Source organism: Peromyscus maniculatus, chromosome 7, assembly GCF_049852395.1.
Source record: "Peromyscus maniculatus bairdii isolate BWxNUB_F1_BW_parent chromosome 7, HU_Pman_BW_mat_3.1, whole genome shotgun sequence".
Taxonomy (NCBI): domain Eukaryota; kingdom Metazoa; phylum Chordata; class Mammalia; order Rodentia; family Cricetidae; genus Peromyscus; species Peromyscus maniculatus.
This window is the reverse complement of record NC_134858.1, coordinates 54285281-54304168: the sequence shown is the minus strand read 5'-3', so window position 1 is coordinate 54304168 and position 18888 is coordinate 54285281. Positions and strand designations below refer to the sequence as shown.

General features: G+C 41.8%; 1 protein-coding gene across 7 annotated transcripts in view; it reads right to left on the bottom strand.

Annotated features, from left to right (window-relative positions):
- Sin3a (SIN3 transcription regulator family member A) overlaps nucleotides 1-18888 on the bottom strand; it is a 67883-nt gene that overhangs the window by 4870 nt on the left and 44125 nt on the right. For all 7 annotated transcript variants that reach the window (XM_076576355.1, XM_076576359.1, XM_076576354.1 and 4 more), the window contains exons 15-19: nucleotides 17930-18503; nucleotides 15240-15409; nucleotides 9809-9982; nucleotides 5695-5787; nucleotides 3462-3556 (exon numbers count right to left, since the gene is read on the bottom strand). In XM_076576355.1, the coding sequence (XP_076432470.1) occupies nucleotides 3462-3556; nucleotides 5695-5787; nucleotides 9809-9982; nucleotides 15240-15409; nucleotides 17930-18503 (1106 nt within the window). The remainder of the gene's footprint in view (nucleotides 1-3461; nucleotides 3557-5694; nucleotides 5788-9808; nucleotides 9983-15239; nucleotides 15410-17929; nucleotides 18504-18888) is intronic.

The window sequence follows — 18888 nt, the reverse complement described above, 5'->3', positions numbered from 1 at the left end:
GAAGGAAGAAAATATTCTTGAAAGGTATGTGAGCAATTACCAGACTTACAAATGAAAGACAACGGAATCAAAATTTAGCCCTGGGAACATGCAAGCTATTTTCTGAAAAGTACACATTACTTCAAGGAAAACGACCTATTTATTGCCAATAAGATTGGAACTTTTGAATAAACTTGAGCTTTTGATAAACTGACAATAACTACCATAAGCTCTATGGCTTTCCAGTACTTGAAACTTGTCTGTGATGAGCCTAATAGCACCAGCAGAAACAAAGGTGACTTTTGGAGGGATAATGTAAAACACATAGATATTTATTTAGTATACTCAACAAGGTTAATGCCTCCTCAATAACTAATCATCTAAGAAGTTACAACGTCGTCTATGAAAACCATTTACTCAAGGACCCGACAGCCACTGTGTTGCCAGCGCCATATGAAGAAGCTCAGACACTGCCTACGACCACTTGTCAAGTCTTCTGAGAAACTTAACAGCATGTGTGTGCACATGTATGTGTGGACTCAAGAGGATGGATGACTTCTGGGAATCTGTGATCTCTGTCCATGGACTTTGTATGGAATTCAGGTCTATCAGGCATGCTCAACAAGCATTTTCTACCATCTGGCCCACTCACTTGCAGAATGCCTGTCAAAGAACAGGACCCACAACCATCTGAAAATACTCTACAGCTCTATACACAAGTAAGGCTACAATTTCTTCATTTATATTAAAAAGATTTGTTTTAAATTAGCTTTGCAGTAAGATCATTTATGAAAACACAGTGGGCTTTGTATCTTAGCTTTTTGTTGGTTTGAGACAGGGTCTGACCTCTAAGGATGATGTTCATTTCTCATCTTCCTGTATGAGTGCTGGGATTCAATCATTCACCACCACGCCTACTTGATACAGCCTAGGGGTCAAACAGAGCTTTGTGCCTACTAAGCAAGCATGCTACTAACTCTTTTTTTCAGGTTTTGTTTTGTTTATTTTTGTTTTTTCAAGACAGGGTTTCTCTGTGTGACAATCCTGGCTATTCTGGAACTCACTTTGTAGATCAGGCTGACTTCAACCTCACTGAGATCCACTTGTCTCTTCCTCCCAAATGCTGGAATTAAAGGCATATGTGACACCCTGCCCAGACGTTTTTCAGTTTTAATCTCTAATATGGCAAACACAACTAGCATGATTAACAATGAATACAAATTTTCTTGGGAACTTAAGCCCTAAGAATGCATAAAGGCCCCAAAGACAAGGAGTCAGGGCTGCTGAGTTGGCTCAGCACTTGCTGACAGGCACATCAAATGGAGTTCAATCTCTGGGACCCACAGGGTGGAAGTGAAGAACCACCTCCCACAAGTTAGTTGTCCTCTGATTTCGACATGTGCTCTATAACACATGCACATACCTGTACATACCTACCCACCTCCTCAGCTGACAGACAGATCATTGAAAACCAAAATATGGCTCTTTTAAAAGTTGGGCCGGGCGGTGGTGGCGCACGCCTTTAATCCCAGCACTCGGGAGGCAGAGGCAGGAGGATCTCTGTGAGTTCGAGGCCAGCCTGGGCTACCAAGTGAGTTCCAGGAAAGGCGCAAAGCTACACAGAGAAACCCTGTCTCGAAAAACCAAAAAAAAAAAAAAAAAAAAAAAAAAAAAAAAAAGTCATGCTTTGCTGGGTGTGGTGACACACGGCTCTAATCCCAGCATCTGGAAAGCAGAGGCAAGTGATCTCTCTGAGTTCAGGACCAGTCTGGTTTACCTACTGAGTTCCAGGACAACCAGGACTACATAATGAGACCCTGTCTGAAAATCACAAAAACCAACCAAACAAATAAATCTCAAAACGTGACATGATGAGTGCTGGGATTAAAAAAGTGTGTGCTACCATGCCTGGCTCTAAAATAGATTTTAATCTCAAAGTTTTAAAAGGAAAATCCACCCTACTCCTTTTGTTTTTAGAAGGTATGATGTGCTTCTCAACTAGACTATCTGGAATTAACTAAAACCTACAACATGCAGGAGGACACACCTGCAAGGGACTTTTGCTTAATTTAAAGGGGGAAGATCTACTTCTAATCCGGGTCTTTGAGGTAGGAAGACACCCCTTTAATCCAGATCTTTTGAGCTGAGAAGACCCATCTCTGATCTGGGCCACACTTCTGATGGATGCCTATATAAGGAAGGAAGCTTTTGCTCCTGGCCGCTTGCTCTGGCCTTGCTGTATCAAGTCTATTCCTTCACTAGCATTAGAGCCACTTCTTTGAAATGCTGGCGTGTACTGAACACCAGCTGAGACATCCAGCCTTGTGGATCAAACAACTACTGGGTTCTTGGACCTTCCATTCATCGGCAGCCATTGTTACATTAACTGGACCGCAGCCTGAAAGCTATTCCAATAAATCCCTTTTCTATATACATAGAGAGGCTCATTCTGTAAATTCTGTTCCTCTAGAGAACCCTGATTAACACAGAAGGATTGTATACTGTAGCCCAGGCTAGTGTTGAAGTCCCAGAAATCCTTGTGCTGGAACTTCCTGAGTACCATGATTACAGGTATAAATTACATACCTGGTTCTTCTACCCAATTTCTACTTCTAAAATAGTTTTCAAAACTAAAGGATTAGCATTAAGCTTGCCTGTATATGAGGAAAACTTTAAAGTTCCATACAGAAAACAATTACACAGTAGCTACAAGAGATTTGCGGCCCTTTCTACCATCCACAAAACCACAAAAGTGGTTCACTGAACTCAAACTTTTTATTCTTCCATCTGGAATTTTGGTACATGCCATGAAGAAGGTCTCTACTTCTCTTTTTTTTCCCCTTCAAGATAGGAAGACAGAGTTTCTATGTGTAGCCTTGGCTGTCTTAGAATTTACTCTGTAGACCAGGCTGGCCTCGAACCCAGAGATCTGCCTGCCTCTGCCTCCTCAGTGCTGGGATCAACAGTATGTGCCATCACCACTTGGCTGGAGAAGGTGACTTCATGTCAAGCTCAATAAAAAGCCTTTTTTTGGCATTCAGTTTAATGAGCTTCTCTGGGAGGCAGTTCTCCAAACACAATACTGGTTTTGAGGAATTGTATGACTTACATGACTGTGCTGGAAGAGGACTCTTAGGAGCTTATATGTAGCTCCCTCGAATTCTTTCATTTCCTGATTCTGCTCTGTATTTCCTTGTGACAACTGTAGTTCTGAGTATGGCTGTATGCCGAGTCCTGCTAGTGAATGACTATTACTCCATGGACACACACTCCGTCTGATGGAGTGAGGACTACAGGTTCTCTAATGCTTTCACCTCTTGAATGCTGGGGATTTTACAGGTAAGCCAGCAAATGCTCTAATGCCATCCTCAAGAGAGAACAGATGAACAATATAGGAAACCAAGAGTCTGAAGCCGCTCTCTGCCCCCCGCCCAAGCTGTGAACAGTATATATTACCACCAGCAGTGACTTTGCAGACTTGCCTTGGGAGAAATACTGGTTTCTGTGCCAGATGTTCTCGAAGTTCAGGAGATGTAGTATCAGAACTCATATATCGTTCCACATAGTCTGACCAACGCTAGGAAGAGAAACATAAGAGAAAGATCATAAAAACAGCTACATCAGGAGTCTAATCCTGCCACAAAATGTACAGACTACAGATTTCAAGAACAAAACAGCCTAGTGTGGTAGTATACAAAAATAATTCCAGCACCTTGGAGACTCAGATAGATGAGTGCAAACTTGAGGCCAGTGAAGGCCATATGGAAAGAGCCTATCCAAAAAAGGGAGGTCACTCAGGTTATAGCTCAGTGGTAAAGTGATTGCCTTTGAACCCCAGAACTATAAAACTAAAAAGTAATGCCCTTTCAAGAACATGCTTGTTACTTGGTATTGAAATACATATTTAAACTGTTGGCCAGGCAAGATAGTACATTTGAGGTGGATATCAAAACTAAATTGGTAGAAACTGTGAAAGGACCAAGCAGATGCCATGACAGGCTGCTCAGTCTTCTCTCAGAGATCAGCCTCATTTAAGTTTCCTGAGATTTGAGCAAGCAGTTTCTGGAAGGGCCATAAACAAAAGACATTCCTTGCAGTAGTTCCTTTTCTGTACGTACTCCGACTGCTTGGAACCCCTCACCAACTTAAGAGCTACATGCATGAGTCAATGTAAACATGTGAGGCAGCAAAAGGACAGAGTCTGGGCCACTGAGTCAGCCCCCACAGTCAGTACACGTGCTTGCCCAGCCAGCACCCATGGTAGCTCAAGAACAAAGCCTGGGACTTGTCCAGGCCTGCCCAAAAATGATAACTGTAACCCCCAACTAGTAAATTCAAAGGTTATATGATGCAAAGGCTTGTAGCACCCTGAAAGCTCAGGGCCGTCCTCCTTCACCCACTGTGTCAGTACTGGACACAGAGCAAGCCCGGGCTTGCTTGTTATCAATAAACCCCTGTGCTTTGCTCTATGGGGGTCTTGCTCGGGGGTTGCACCCACAACTGCAGAACAGTATCACCGATAACCTTCCACATTAATATGTAGAATTCTGGCAACTCTTGAAAAAAATGTAAGGTTTTGGCAAACATAAGCCAAATGGTCTCTTCTTATTCTTCAGAACATCATCTATGTGGCCTGGCCCCTTTTTATATTATTATTGCAGACCAATGACAATATATTACCCGAGTCAAAAACTCCTGGGTTCACAGTGTGGTGGTAGCTCACATCTTTAATCCCAGCACTTGGGAGGCAAAGACCGGTGGATCTCTGTGTGTTCAAGGCCAAACTGGTCTATAAAACCAGTTCCAGGACAGCCAGGACTACACAGAGAAACCCTGTCTCAAAAAAACAAAACAAAAAAGTAAATATGAGGGCTGAAGAGATGGCTCAGAGGCTAAGAGCACTGGCTGCCCTTCCAGAGGTCCTAAATTCAATTCCCAGCAACCACATGATGGCTCACAACCATCTGTAATGAGATCTATTGCCCTCTTCTGGCCTGTAGGGGATACACTGTATACATAATAAATAAGTAAATCTTTTTTAAAAAAGTAAGTAAACATGATACTATATCAAATGATACCACAAAACAAACAAAAGCATCTCATTTACTGTTTATAGTCATTTAGAGGAAAACAAAAACAAAAGGAAAAGTTAAGCTGCCAACCGTATTTACTGAGGAAGAAAGGGGAGGCATTGACCCTAAACAGCTACGACCACTGCAGCCTCCAAAGTGAATATGGATAGACTTAGTTGGAATAACCTACACTCTAAATAACCGTGAGAACAACTTCTGGAGGGCTTGAGATGCCTGAGTGGTTAAGAGTACTTGGTACTCTTTAGAGGCTCCAAGTTCTGTTCCCAGCACCCATAACACACACACACACACACACACACACACACACACACACACACACACACACACACACACACACACAGATCCTAAATCAGTGGTAGTAGCACACGCCTTTAACCTCAGCACTCGGGAGGCAAAGGCAAGTGGATATCTGAGTTCTAAGCCAGCCTGGTCTATAGAGCAAGTTCCAGGACAGCCAGGCCTATACAGAGAGACCCTGTTTCAAAAATAAATAAATAAACAAATAAATACAATAACATAAAAGTAAATCCTAAAAACATAATCACAGGAACCCTAAGGAGCTTCAGAACCCCCCAGAATTCAGGGACTTGGCAAGCTCTATGTGCAATGTACTTGTCCATACCTCTGCTTCCACAGGGTCATCTGAGTTCTCCTCTTCTGTGTCCAGAAGCTCAATGGTCAGCTGAACCTGGCCTTGACTTTGAATGAACATTAGCTGAAAACAGAAGCAGAGCATAAACAAAATTTCTAGGGCTATAAACCTAGATTGTCATACTGTAGGTGGAAAGGTATTAAAATTCTAAAATTTTGTTCCAGGGCTGGAGAGATGGCTCAGTTGTTAAGAGCACTGACTGCTCTTCCAGAGGACCCGGGTTCAATTCCCAGCACCCATATGGCAGCTAACAACTGCCTCACATAGACATACATGCAGGCAAAACATCAATGCACAGAAAATAAAAATAAATTATTTAAAAAAATAAATAAAATTTTGTTCCAACAAAAAAGATGGGGATATTGAAAAGCTGCTGATTAAAAAAAGATAAAGTGGGACTGCAGAGATGGCTCAGAAGTTAAGAGCCCTGGCTGTTCTTCTAGAGTACCTGGGTTTGACACATGGTGGTAACTCCAGTTCCAGAGGATACAATGTCCTCTTTTGGCCTCTGAGGGCATTGCATGCAGATGGTATAGAAACATACATGAAGTCAAAGCATCCTTACACATAAAAATACATCTTAAAAACAATTTTTAAGTTAGTAACTGTTCATTTGCTCAGGTTACACAGCTCACACCCCAATCCAATCTAGGTCAAAGTGGAGCTCTCAGCCCTTATCAGAGAAGCCTCCTCCTGCAGCAGGTAGGACTACTACAAAGAGCCACAACTGGTCAAAATGCAGAACATGACTGACCACGGTATGCCTGACCCCAGCTGATAGATCTGCAATGCAAGCCCTACACGTAAGGTTCATTCAGGAAAGATGAAGAAAGAAGAGTCGAAAAGAATGTAAGAGCCAGAAGACCAGGGGATGAGTGTTGAGATAGTGTCTTCTAGACATAACAGGGAAGCCACATCTATGAAATCTCAAAAATAGGGTTACCTACTCAAGACCTGCATAATGACGTCAGCTGGTATTCCACGGTAGAGGGGAAAATTTCACAAAGGCCCATCATTAGATGGAAGAGCTACATACAGGTAGTCAATGGCTGCTGAGAGAGGGAGAACCTATTTTCTCCAGTGACAAGCCCTCTGATAGGTTACCCCAGGTGGTCAGTCCTAAATATACGTACACATCTAAGTAACACCAAATGGATTCCATGGGTTGTAGTCACACATGACTGAAAATTAAAGAGAGCAAGTGGGAAGAACACAGGAGAAATTAAAAGGGGGAAAGAAAGGGGTAGAAATGATATAAACATAGTATTCATGTGTGAAATTTTCAAAAATGAAAAATTGAAAGAAATTACAAAGAATGTTCTGTTGGACTAGCAGGATGGCTCAGTGGGTAAAGGTCCTTACTGACAAGCTGACAACCTGAGCTTAAACCCTGAAGTCCACACAGTGGGAGGACAGACCTGGCTCCTGTCACACACAACAGTCTTTAGAAAGTTCTGTTAAGCTGGGTGTGGTGGTGCATGCCTGTAATTCCAGAACAGAGGAGGCCAGGCAAGAAGACTGCCAACAGAATGGCCTAGAGTCAGTTTCAGACAAACCTGGGCTAAATACAGAGCCACAAACAAACCAAGTGTTCTTACAATGGCATCAGTCATATTTGAAATTCTGGATTCTAATACTTTGCTAATAATGTGTATGATTTTAAAAACATTCATTTATAAATCAAAACACTGATAAGGGCAGTTATATGCCATATTTTATAGAAACCTGTCAACAGCTGTCCTTTTCTGGAACCTTGGCTTTCTCAATGTCCTGACTCAGTTTACTGAAGATAAGAAAATTATACATCCACGCAGGCAAAACACCCACATAAAATAAAAAAAATAAAATAAAATTCCCATGGGCAATTCCATTTCTCACGAATAAATTTGTGGTAAGTTGGCCACAGCAGGACACTGCTTTAATTCTAGAACCAAGAATGTGGAGGCAAGATGCTCAAAGGCTAAAATATGGTCACCTGTGACGTGGCAGTTTAAAGACAGCTTGATAACTCTATCTCAAAAAGTAAAAATAAAAAAGCAAACTTAATTTCAACCTTCTTCATTGACACAGAAAGAAACTAGAATTCGAGGATTATGAAAGGCCATGTTACAATTCTGGCATGTGCAGCAAGATGGAAGCTGACTGGCTTGCAGTATGCCTTTTAGAGAGGCTATTTAAAAAAAACACAAAAACCCTAATCTGTTCCTAAAACTTAAAATCTAGCAAAAATAATATAGTTAACCTAAAACAAATCTGAGACAAACAAAACAGTAAGAGCAATACAACATGCTACATTACACACTGTGCAAGTGATTCAACACTTCACCCTCCTCTCAGCTCCCAGGACCATAGCAGGCTGTGCTTATTTATTTTTTTTTGAGACAGGGTTCTCTTATGTAGCCCTGGTTGTCCTGGAACTCACTATGCAGAGCAGGTTGGCCTGGAGCTCACAGAGATCCACCTGCCTCTGCCTCCTGAGTTGTTGGGGTAAAAAGTTTTCTTTAACCACGATTGTTGGCTTAGCTGTATTTAATTTTGAGGAATTGTAATATAAACGCCATGCAGTATTCACAAGAGGCTGCAATTTAATTCCACAGTGTGTTAGACATGTGGGTTTGTTTCTTATTACTTGTTTTTATAGTTACCTATTACAATAAAAACTACCTGATATACCCAATTATAGGCATTTCTTTTATGGGTGAGGTGAGTAAGGAGGGTGACCTTGAATTTCTGATCTTCCTAAATTTAACCTCTTGAGTGCTAGGATTCCAGAAGTGAGGTAGGAATAGCTCAGGGCTTCACAAATGCAGTCCAAGTATTCTATAACTAATCTACATCCCAATGAAATACAGCCGGACACAGTGGTCATATCTACAATGTAATGCCATCATTCTGGAGGTTGAGGAAGGAGGATCTATAATTTAAAAATAGCCTGTGTTACATAGCTAGACCCTGTCTCATAAAAAAAACAAACAAACAAAAAAAAAAAAAAACAACAACAAAAAAAAACACCAGAAGGGAAGATGAGGGGAAGGGAGAACAAAGTAGCTGTAAAAACTGTGTTGATGATCCTGGGGAATGAATAATTAAACCAGCTCTTTTAAAATGTGCATTTTCAAGGGGCTAAACAGACAGCTCAGCGGCTGGGAACATGTTGTAAAATAGTATTTTAAGGTGTGTTACTTTTGTTTAACTCTGTGAAGCTGTGTTCCTCTGTCTAAAACACCTGATGGTCCAATAAAGAGCTGAACGGCCAATAGTGAGGCAGGAGAAAGAAACAGGCAGGGCTGGCAGGCAGAGAGAATAAATAGGAGAATCTGGGAGAGAAAAGGGAGTAGCCAAAGAAGGCGGAGGACACCAGCGGCCAGCCCAACCACCAGCTACACAGCAAGCCAGAGAGTAAGAAGAGTAAGATTCACAAGAGTAAGAGAACGTGACAAGCCCAGAAGTAAAAGGTAGATGGGGTAATTTAAGAAAAGGAAAGCTTGCTAGAAACAAGCCAAACTAAGGAAGGCCAAGCATTCATAAGTAAGAATAAACCTCCATGTGTGATTTTAATGCTAGCCACCCAGCTAGCATTGTAGTTTTTTAAAAGCTCTAAGACCAACAAAGTTTGTTTTTTTTTTATTTTTTATTGTTTGGGTTTTGTTTTGTTTTTTTAATGCAACCAAAGTAACTGGGCAGAAGCTCAGTTGGTAAAGTGCTCGCTGCCAAATAAGCACGGGGATCTGATTTGATTCCCAGTACTCATATACAACTCTGGCTCGTACTCACAGCACTGGAGAGAAAGCCAGCCCACCAGGGAAAATTCAGGGAGCTCCAGGCCAATGAGACAGACTATTAAAAAAACAAAGAAAAGGAAGGTGGTGGGGGAGACACAAAACCTGTAAGGTGTACACCTCCTGCAGCAGACCATGAGCACACACATGCATACACACTCAAACCTGTACTCAAAACACATACACATAACCAACAAGTGAATGAAGGAGTGAACGGCAGGAAAGGATCAGAAGCAGACTGTCCAACACAGACTTGTTTTCGGAGATGAACGGCGGCGGCAGCTGGCTCCACGAGTAACTCTTACCTTAAAGCAGTTCTCATCTGACATAAGCTGCTCTGCTTTCCGCTGGTACGTTGACTCCAGAAGGCTCCTTGATGTCTGAGTGTTCAGCTGGCCTCCGGTGGCTCCGTTATTGTTTTCTGCCAAGTACAGGTCAGTAACCTGCACACAGACCTCATCGCTGACAATGTGCTGCAGCTAGAACAAAGCACAGGCCAGCCGGTGAGCTAGGAAAGCATCTTTCCTATCCTCTGGTCATTCCACTTAAAACGTTGGTTTTTTTGTTTTTTTTTTTTAATTTAGAAAGTTAAGCACTATTGTTTTCACGGAAAATAACCAAGTCAGGATCTCTTGCCTTTATGAACACTTCATAAAGAAAACTCACATATATTTAAAAGCAAAACCAAGTCTCAGGGGGATAATGATTTCTGCTCATGTTTCCTAGCAAAGTAAATAAAATGTCATTCCAAGTATCTTAAAAACAATGCTTTGCAGTTAACTGGCTTTTGTTTTTGTTTGTGACGGGGTCTAATGTACTCTAGGCTAGCTTCAAATTTAGTATGTAGCTGAGGATAGCCTTGAAGTCCTAATCTTCCTGTCTCCACCTCCTAGTTTTAGGAATTATGTGTACCACCACGCCAAGTTCCAAAGTTTGTATTCCATGCCACCTCCATGTATTTTTAAATTGTTTACAATTTTGTTTTCACATATATTGCTTATCCAATCCACAAGTACTTTGGAAAACAGGCTAGAATGGAAGAAATCCCCTATTGTAAGAAATTTTTTTTTGTGTTAAATAATAAAACTTATGGGACATGGGGTGTGGAGAGGCACATCAGAGAACTCTAAAAACAAGATCCATGTGACTTTGAAAAAAATATTTATATGCACTCTGTGAGCCTGTGGTGTGTCAGCTATATGTGTTTGGGTGCCCAGAGGCTGGAAGGAACACTGGATATCACAGATCTGCCGTTACAGGAGGGTGTGAGCCACCATGTGGGTGCTGAGAAGAATAGCAAGTGCTCCTAACTGCTGAGCCACTTTCTAAGTCCATTTCTAGGGTTCCTAATCCTTGTACAAAACCTGAAACTTAAAAAGTTGCTACATAATCCAGGTGTGGTAGCTCATGCCTTTAATCTCAGCATTCAAGAGGCAGAAGTACATGGATCACTTTGCGTTCAAGGTCAGTCTGGTGTACATAGTGAGTTCCAGGACAGCCAGGGCTATACAGAAACTTGTCTCCTCATTACCTGCCCCCAGGAGCTCAATTAATGAGCAGACTTGGAACTAGAAGTCAAGTTCTTAACCCAGGGGCAACTTCCTCACTAGCAGGCCAATGATTATTCCATATTTGGCATAAGTATAGTCCTTCAATTGTGCACATTAATTCTTTTAATTTTTTCCTAAGGCTGGGTTAGATTAAACCCAGGACCATATAAAGTTACATCCTTCACCTCAACCATTGATTTTCAATACAAGCTAAATGCGGTTGAAAATTGTTACCTTTTTTTTGGAGGGCTTGCAGCAGACTTGCTAGACTTAGTGACTTATATTAACACCCGTAGAAAGTTGAACCTTGTATGCACTTGTTGCTAGGGCAACCCCAGGCCATGACATATGTTAGGCAAGTGCTACAACCACGGGCAACATCCCCATCCCCATCCCAATAGTTGTGTTTTGATTTCCCTCACTATTCTTATTAAAATTAAAATTCTAGATGACTCAGAGGGTAAAGTTGACTGACCTCAAGCCTGATGACCTGAGTTAACCCCTGAAATTCACATGGTAGGAGAGAACACACACCCATAAACTCTCCTCCTTACCTTCACATAGACACATGACACACACATACACAAAATATATAAATAAATGTCAAAATAATAACTCTTACAAGTAAAATGAAACCCTACCCATAAAAATATCAGAAAAAATAAAATTTAGGATTAGGGTATATATAGCTTAGCAGTAGAGGGCTTGCCTAGCCAGACAAGGTCTTGAGTTCAGTCCCTAACACCAAACCAACCAATCCCTAAAATCAGAGAAGAAAAATGTTAATTTCAATACTAATTCATCTATTTTACTTAGCCATTCTACTTTTAGGAGGATACAGTCTTTGTGAAGTAAAACGATTTGGACATCACCATTAAAATAAGGCTTATTATGACTTGGTAACACAATAAAAGCTTCACCAAGTTTTAAGTGGGGGAGAAAGAGCAAGGTAAAAGTCTAGCCAAGACATGAACTCTCCATACCATGAAGATTCTCCTCCTGGCTTTTACCTTGTTAAAGAGGACTAAGTACCACTTACTCCCTATTCACATCCTCTTACGTATCTGGCCTCTCTCAAAATCCTTGGAAAAGGCAGCACTATAAATCCAGAGACGTCTAGGGGACATGTACACTCACAGCCACGTTAGCCTTTCATCTGGTAACCTGGAATGATGTAGGGATGGTTTGGGGGATTTTTTTTTTTTTTTAAAATAGAGAAGCACCTGCATTGAAAAGCTGGGTAATACCAAGGTCAGAGGTGTTGAAGTCTCAGAAGGGCTGGTGAAGGCAGAAGTATATGCTGAGTGTCCAGTGCAGAGAAGCATGAGAATGGAGATGGCCAGGAGGAAGGGATGCTTCCCTTGTCAGGTCCTCACATGATGACATCATATTTGAGCTCTGTTACTAAGATATCTGAGACTGCCTACTTAGAGTTAACCCCTCTTTTTGAGACAAGGTCTTATGTATCAGAGGCTGTCCTTGAACTTCCTATGTAGTTGAAGATGACCTTCAACTTTTGACCTCCTCCTCCAAAATGCTGAGATTATATGTATATCACCACACCCATTTTATGGAGGGTTGGAGATCCAACCCAGACCTTCATGTATGCTTGGCAATTAACTATCAATTGAGCTACAGAAAGCCCCAGCCTGAAAAAGTTAAGACAAATGTATGGCTTGACCTTGAAACTTGTTCAACCAGAATTGAACTCCAGGGGACCACCAAGTAAAAAGAAAAGAAAAGATGATTAGAGCCAGCTCACTTTAAAGTTATGAGAAGTGTGGTGGTTTGAACAGGAATGGCCCCCACAGACTCATGTGTGTGAATGCTTGGCTCATAGGGAATGGCACTGTTAGGAGGTGGGGCCTTGTTGGAATAGGTGGAGCCTTGTTAAAAGAAGTGTGTCTTTTAACAAAAAGAAGGCTTTGAGGTCTCATATTCTCAAGCTACATCCAGTGTGGAAGTCTTCTCCTGCTGCCTGCTGACCAAGATGTAGATCTCTTAGCTCCTTCTCCAGTACCATGTCTGCCTGCATGCTGCCATGCTTCTCACTATGAGGATAATGGACTAAAAACATTTGAAAATGTAAGCCAGCCCCAATTAAATGTTTCTTTTCTTTTCTTTTGGTTTTTCGAGACTGGTTTCTCTGTGTAGCTTTGCGCCTTTTCCTGGAACTCACTTGGTAGTCCAGGCTGGCCTCGAACTCACAGAGATCCGCCTGGCTCTGCCTCCCGAGTACTGGGATTAAAAGCGTGCCCCACCACCGCCCAGCCTAAATGTTTCTTTTTATAAGAGTTGCTGTGGTCACGGTATCTCTTCCCAGCAATAAAACCATAAGACAAGAAATTTGAATGTCTTAAAAACACATGGATTTGGGTTTTCTGGAGGAAACTCCTGTTTTCCAGTTTTTAAAAGTATGTTGATAGCGTTAACCACACAAATTCATAACCAGATTCTTTTAAGTAAATAAATTCTATTTAAAAAACTAACTTAAGGCTTATGAAAGCTAATTTTATTGGCTTGGTACTATGAAAGACTTTGTTCCTAGCTGTAGCCAATAGTAAGATTAGAAGCAGAAACATACATGGGGGAAGTGGTGCTGGTAATTTATATACATTTAGGGAATCAATAGGGATTTGTCTTTCAAATTATGAGTATAGCTGACTGTCAGTCATCACCCAGACCCCTTATGGGAAGGCTTAAGTAGCTTTTCAACTTTTAGAGTTGCCTCACAAACAACTCTGGGTAAGACACAAGATTCAGTTACATTCAGCTTTCTTTACCAAGCCTGACTAGATTCTATGAGCATACAGAGGCATATATCCTTCCAAAGCCAAGGGAAAAGCAAGGGTCCTTTGCAAGAGTCAGTATTTTCCTCAAGGGAACTCTAAGCCTTTCTCTACAATACAGAAGCAATGTGGACTCCAGGGAAGAATTTGCTTTTTCTATCTTCTTAGTTCACAGAATTCGTGTACTCTGATCCCCTAGGGAGTTCAGAATACTAGTAGGAAGTCTATCCAGGAAGCAGAAACCTGTGACAACCTTCCTATCAGAAGGATAATACAGTTAGAAAGAATCACATTGGTTGGCTCACACCTGTAATCTCAGTACTCAGGAAGCTGACACAGAATAACACTAGTTCAAGGTCAGTCAATGCTATATAGTGAGATCCTGTCACAAACAACTCAACATATTGAAAAATTCCAAAAATAAAACATAAAAGCAACCACAAACTTAACACAGTGAGTCTCAGATAAATGAGGTGGGCAGAACATTTTAAAGGACTTCTAATATTAAATAAGGCAAATAGACAGAATCACCATCATCTACAGAAAAGGCAATGTTACATCTATGCTTCCTTCTCAGAAAACGTTAAGAGGTGAACCTCTATGTTTTCTTTAAGTGGCCATTAGCACAGGCTCTGAGGAGGGTCACACTACTGCAAAGGTACACTGAGAACAACTTAAGATCCATTCCAAGGCTGGAAGAGTCATGCTTTGTTAACAGGAGAAACAGATGTTGTACAGCTATCTCCTCTGAACAGAAACATCAGACTCAGGAAGTAAAAGCGTACAAGAGTCAGTAAGTAAAGGAAACAGTTTCGAAAGCTTCTGAAAACTTGACTTAGAATTGACACCCCCTGACACACAACAGGGGTCTCATGTATCCCAGGCTGGCCTAGAATGTAGCTAAGGAGGATGCTGAATTTCTTATCCTCCTGTAAAAGCAGTAACAACATCTGGGGAGAAGACACCCTCCAATAGATCAAGCTTCCTTCTGGTTGTGCAGGAGCTCCAAGGATTCAGCTTCTGTGAATTGCCAGCCAGGCAATGTATGGTGGACTTTTCAATGAAGCGCTAACTTTGGGTTACCCATGTTCTTTAAATAACCCCAATAAACGTAATGGTTCACTGAGCTAGATTTGGTTAGAAATATTTCTTTGGTTTGTTGTCAGTGCATCATAAGGGGTAAAGAAATGTTTGTTCATTGTCTCTCCTGGAAAAGCCACACAACAGACTTCACTCTAACTTGGTCCTTTCCATTTCAGAGACACACATTTATAAACACTGTATATGGTTAAGTTGCTTTCCTTTTCCCATAGAAATCTTGTTTTTTCTTTGCCTAACCTACTTTTAGGTTAGGACACCTTCCCTTGGCAGTCCTAGCCTCTAGCATACCCTCTCACCTGTCTGACGATGCTCTGGATTAGCTTGTCCATAGTAAAGGCAATGTAGGCGTGAATGGTGAACATCTCTCTCAGTGAATCTTCATATTGTGATGAGTCTATGTTGCCATCAAGCAGGCTCCGCACCATGTCCAGGAAAGCTGGGTAATAATCTTCTACATCAACATCCACTATAGGAAAGATGAGAGAGATAAGACCTTACTCTGCTAAGACAAGCTCAAAGACAGAGAGCAGGGAATCCCATAGCTGGCCTATACAGCCTTTGAAAGAACAAACACCAGATATGCAAAACATGTCTGACTGGACCCAATTCCAGCAGAGATGAAATCTATAGGAGGCTGTAATCACCAGCACCGTCCATCCCAGAACAGTGACTGCAAGTTCTACAATAGCTTCCAACACAGAGAGACTACACGGAAAAGATACTTTACAGCACTGCTGAGTTCTCTGTCATCTGAGAGCAAAATATCCCAAAACATCCCATTCAAGTTGCTGCCTCCTCCACTTACACAAAACCATTTGCAAGGGGGACATAAGCTCATGAAGCTATTTCAATGAAGAGTGAGCAAGACAAGAAAAGGCAGGCATAGTTAGATGCTAGCTAGCACTTGGAGACCTCTTGGTAAGCCCGGCATCAAAATATCTGATTTTATCATGTCTTTTCTTTAAAATGAATCTGCAACACTGTACCCCACAAATTATATAAAATGACTTGTCCTTGTCGCACATGGAGCACTTCACCCGACAGCTGGGACAAGTCGGACTAGTAGAGACAGCAATTAGGACAGGGTACTAGGAGTGGGGACTCCTCAACTCACCGAAATAGCACCCACCAGAATAGCACCCATATATACAGAGCTCAAAACTAACCTCATCTTGGCCAGTGTGGCACAGCCTATACCCCGGGGAGGTTAAGACAAGAGGATTTCTGAGAGTTTGAAACCAGCCTAGACTACATAACAAGTTCTTGGTCAGTGAACATTTTGTAGCAGGAGACCCTCTCTCAAATACCAAAAAAGGCTGGAAATCAAAACAGTGGTGCAGAGGTTACTGAGCCTTTACTTTGTTTTTCTTATTCTCTTTTTTGACTAAAGTATGATCATTATAGAAAAATGTATAGAACTATAAAATTCTACTTGTGGGGCAGGGGAAATGGTTCAGTGGATAAGAACACTTCCTACACAAAAGGGGCCCTAGCACGCCTATGAAAGCCTGGCTGTCACCACCTGACCCTCAGCACTGAGGTGGGAAGAGAGAGAAGCACTAAGGTACGCTGACCACCAACCTATCTACAGGTTCAGTGAGACCCTGCCTCAAGGCGTAAGCTATAGCATACTAGTGGATACTCCATGCTTTCCTCTAGCCTCCCTGTACATAGGCCTCTGCACACACACACCCCCAACACGGAAAAATTCATATTTTTGTCCCTTTGTGCATACTAGTTGCATTTCAATAGAAAATTCATTAAAAATGTTAATTACAAAAGGAACTCTTCTCACTGATTTAACTGGCCACCTATTTGTTAAGGGGAAACAAAAAAAAGATCCACCTAAGCCAAACTAGGTGGATGTCACAGACAGGCAAAACAAACAATTACTGTTTAAAACACGCTACTGGCTAGAGTTTTGTCACAGAATATCACCTTGTCTAAGCCCATGAAAGAAGCAGGTAGCCTCTGAAATATGCTAGGATAAAGCGGAGTCCAAACCACAGATCTGTCGCCAAAGCTATGACTGGCATGATCACCCAAGAACAAACTATTGCAGCCTAAGTCCAGGTTAAGACAGTAATCAGGCCCAGATTTGCTACTGTATTTGTAATTTCTACTAAACATAAGAAATTATCACACTTAAGCCCCAAAGCTGTTTCTTTTGTGCTAGGTCTAATACAGATAAAGGCCTTTCAAAGGGATTCCTGGAGCCATCAGTTCAACAGATAAGAAGCTAGAGTTGTGCACAGGATTCCCACAACAGTTATTACTACTTCATGAAGAGCATAGAAAGGAAGTCTGCATGGAAGCGTCCAGCTCTCAGGTTAAATACCTAAAGAACAAAACCGTTAACGGAAGTAGGCAGCACAGCACGGCATGGAATGGCGTCAAGCATACAGCAGCTTCTTTAATGAGCCCTTGGCTTTCCTTTTCTTGAATTCTCTTTACCCCTTTGCTGTGTCTCACACCACTTTGAGTCCCAATCCCTTTTCAGAAAATATCAGGATGAGCCATGAAGCCCATTAAAGAGAAGCTTGCTAACACACATCTAAGAACATTCCTATTTGTCATAAGCATGAATAACGAGGAATTTATATGTTGTTATGGGATGGAATGAACTCTGACATCTCTTCTCATCTGAAACACTGCTCATTAACCTAGCCAATGAATCTCCCATCCCTCACATGTCCACAGTGCTAACGATGGACCCCATGTGTCCATAAACTGGGTACTGTACAAGGTGCTATATATATATCTTTCCCTAAGCCCTCAAGCAACCCCATAAAGTAACAATTACTGCCTCCATTTTATTGGTTCATCTGTGGGTTCATGGGTTTAAGGAAGGTTACACAACCAATTAAATTGCAGAGGTAGGATATGAACCCTAGTTCCAATCTAAGGCAGCTGCAAATTTCATGAAACCCTGAAGCCAGTCATCCACCCTCCATACGTTCTGAAAGCCAACAGTCTAAGCACTCACTAGGCTCTTTGAGACGCAGCTGTATGGCAGGGCTATCACTCTTGTCTCGCTTTATGCCTAGCACCTCCCGTTCCCACTCTCTCTCGCGGTTTTCTTCTTCAATTTGCCGCTCAGCTTGGGAACAAATCCGTAGCAGCCTCAAGCAGAGAATCTGATGCAGTCGCATAAATATATACCAGTTGTTATTGACATAGAAGAGGTTATATACTTCATCCATCCCTCTTAACTTTTGAGCTGCTGTGTTACTAAATAACAACTTGGACTTAGGGGGACTACCCCCGACACCATTGTGCTTCTTAGGTGCCCCTGTGGCTTCGTCCACATCCATTTCTTCCTCCTCTTCTTCTTCCACATCTGAGAGATCACCTCTCTGAGCAAACAGTAGATCAGGAATGAAATGATGCATGATTTGCTTGATTTTGTACTTGTCCTCTTTTTGAATGCCTGTTTGCCTCTTCACATGATGGATAATCAGAGCAGCAGCATCTTCTAGGATCTGTTTGTCTTCATAGGCAAGTGAGAGGTGTGGGCCAACAGGTACACCAGAATTCTCTTCTGTAGCCTGTTCTTGTCTCTGATGGAACAGACAAAAAAGCATTGTGTGACATGTATACAGCAACAAGCCCACAAGACTACATCAGCAATGCCAGGTGGTGGTGGTGGTGGTGGTGGTGGTGGTGTAGTACACCTTTAATCCCAGCACTCGGGAAACAAAGGCAGGCAGATCTTTGAGTGAGACCAGCCTGGTCTACAAAGCCAAGTACCAAGTTCTAGGATAGCCAGGGCTATACAAAGAAACTCTGTCTTGGAAAACAAAAACAAACAAAAAAACAACACCAGCAGTTGCATTTTATTATTAATCATAGTGGAAATTAGGCACAGTGGTACCTATCTATAATTCCAGCCTTTGGGAGGCTAAGCCAGAAAAGGTGAAAGTTCTAAACCAGTTTGGGCTTATG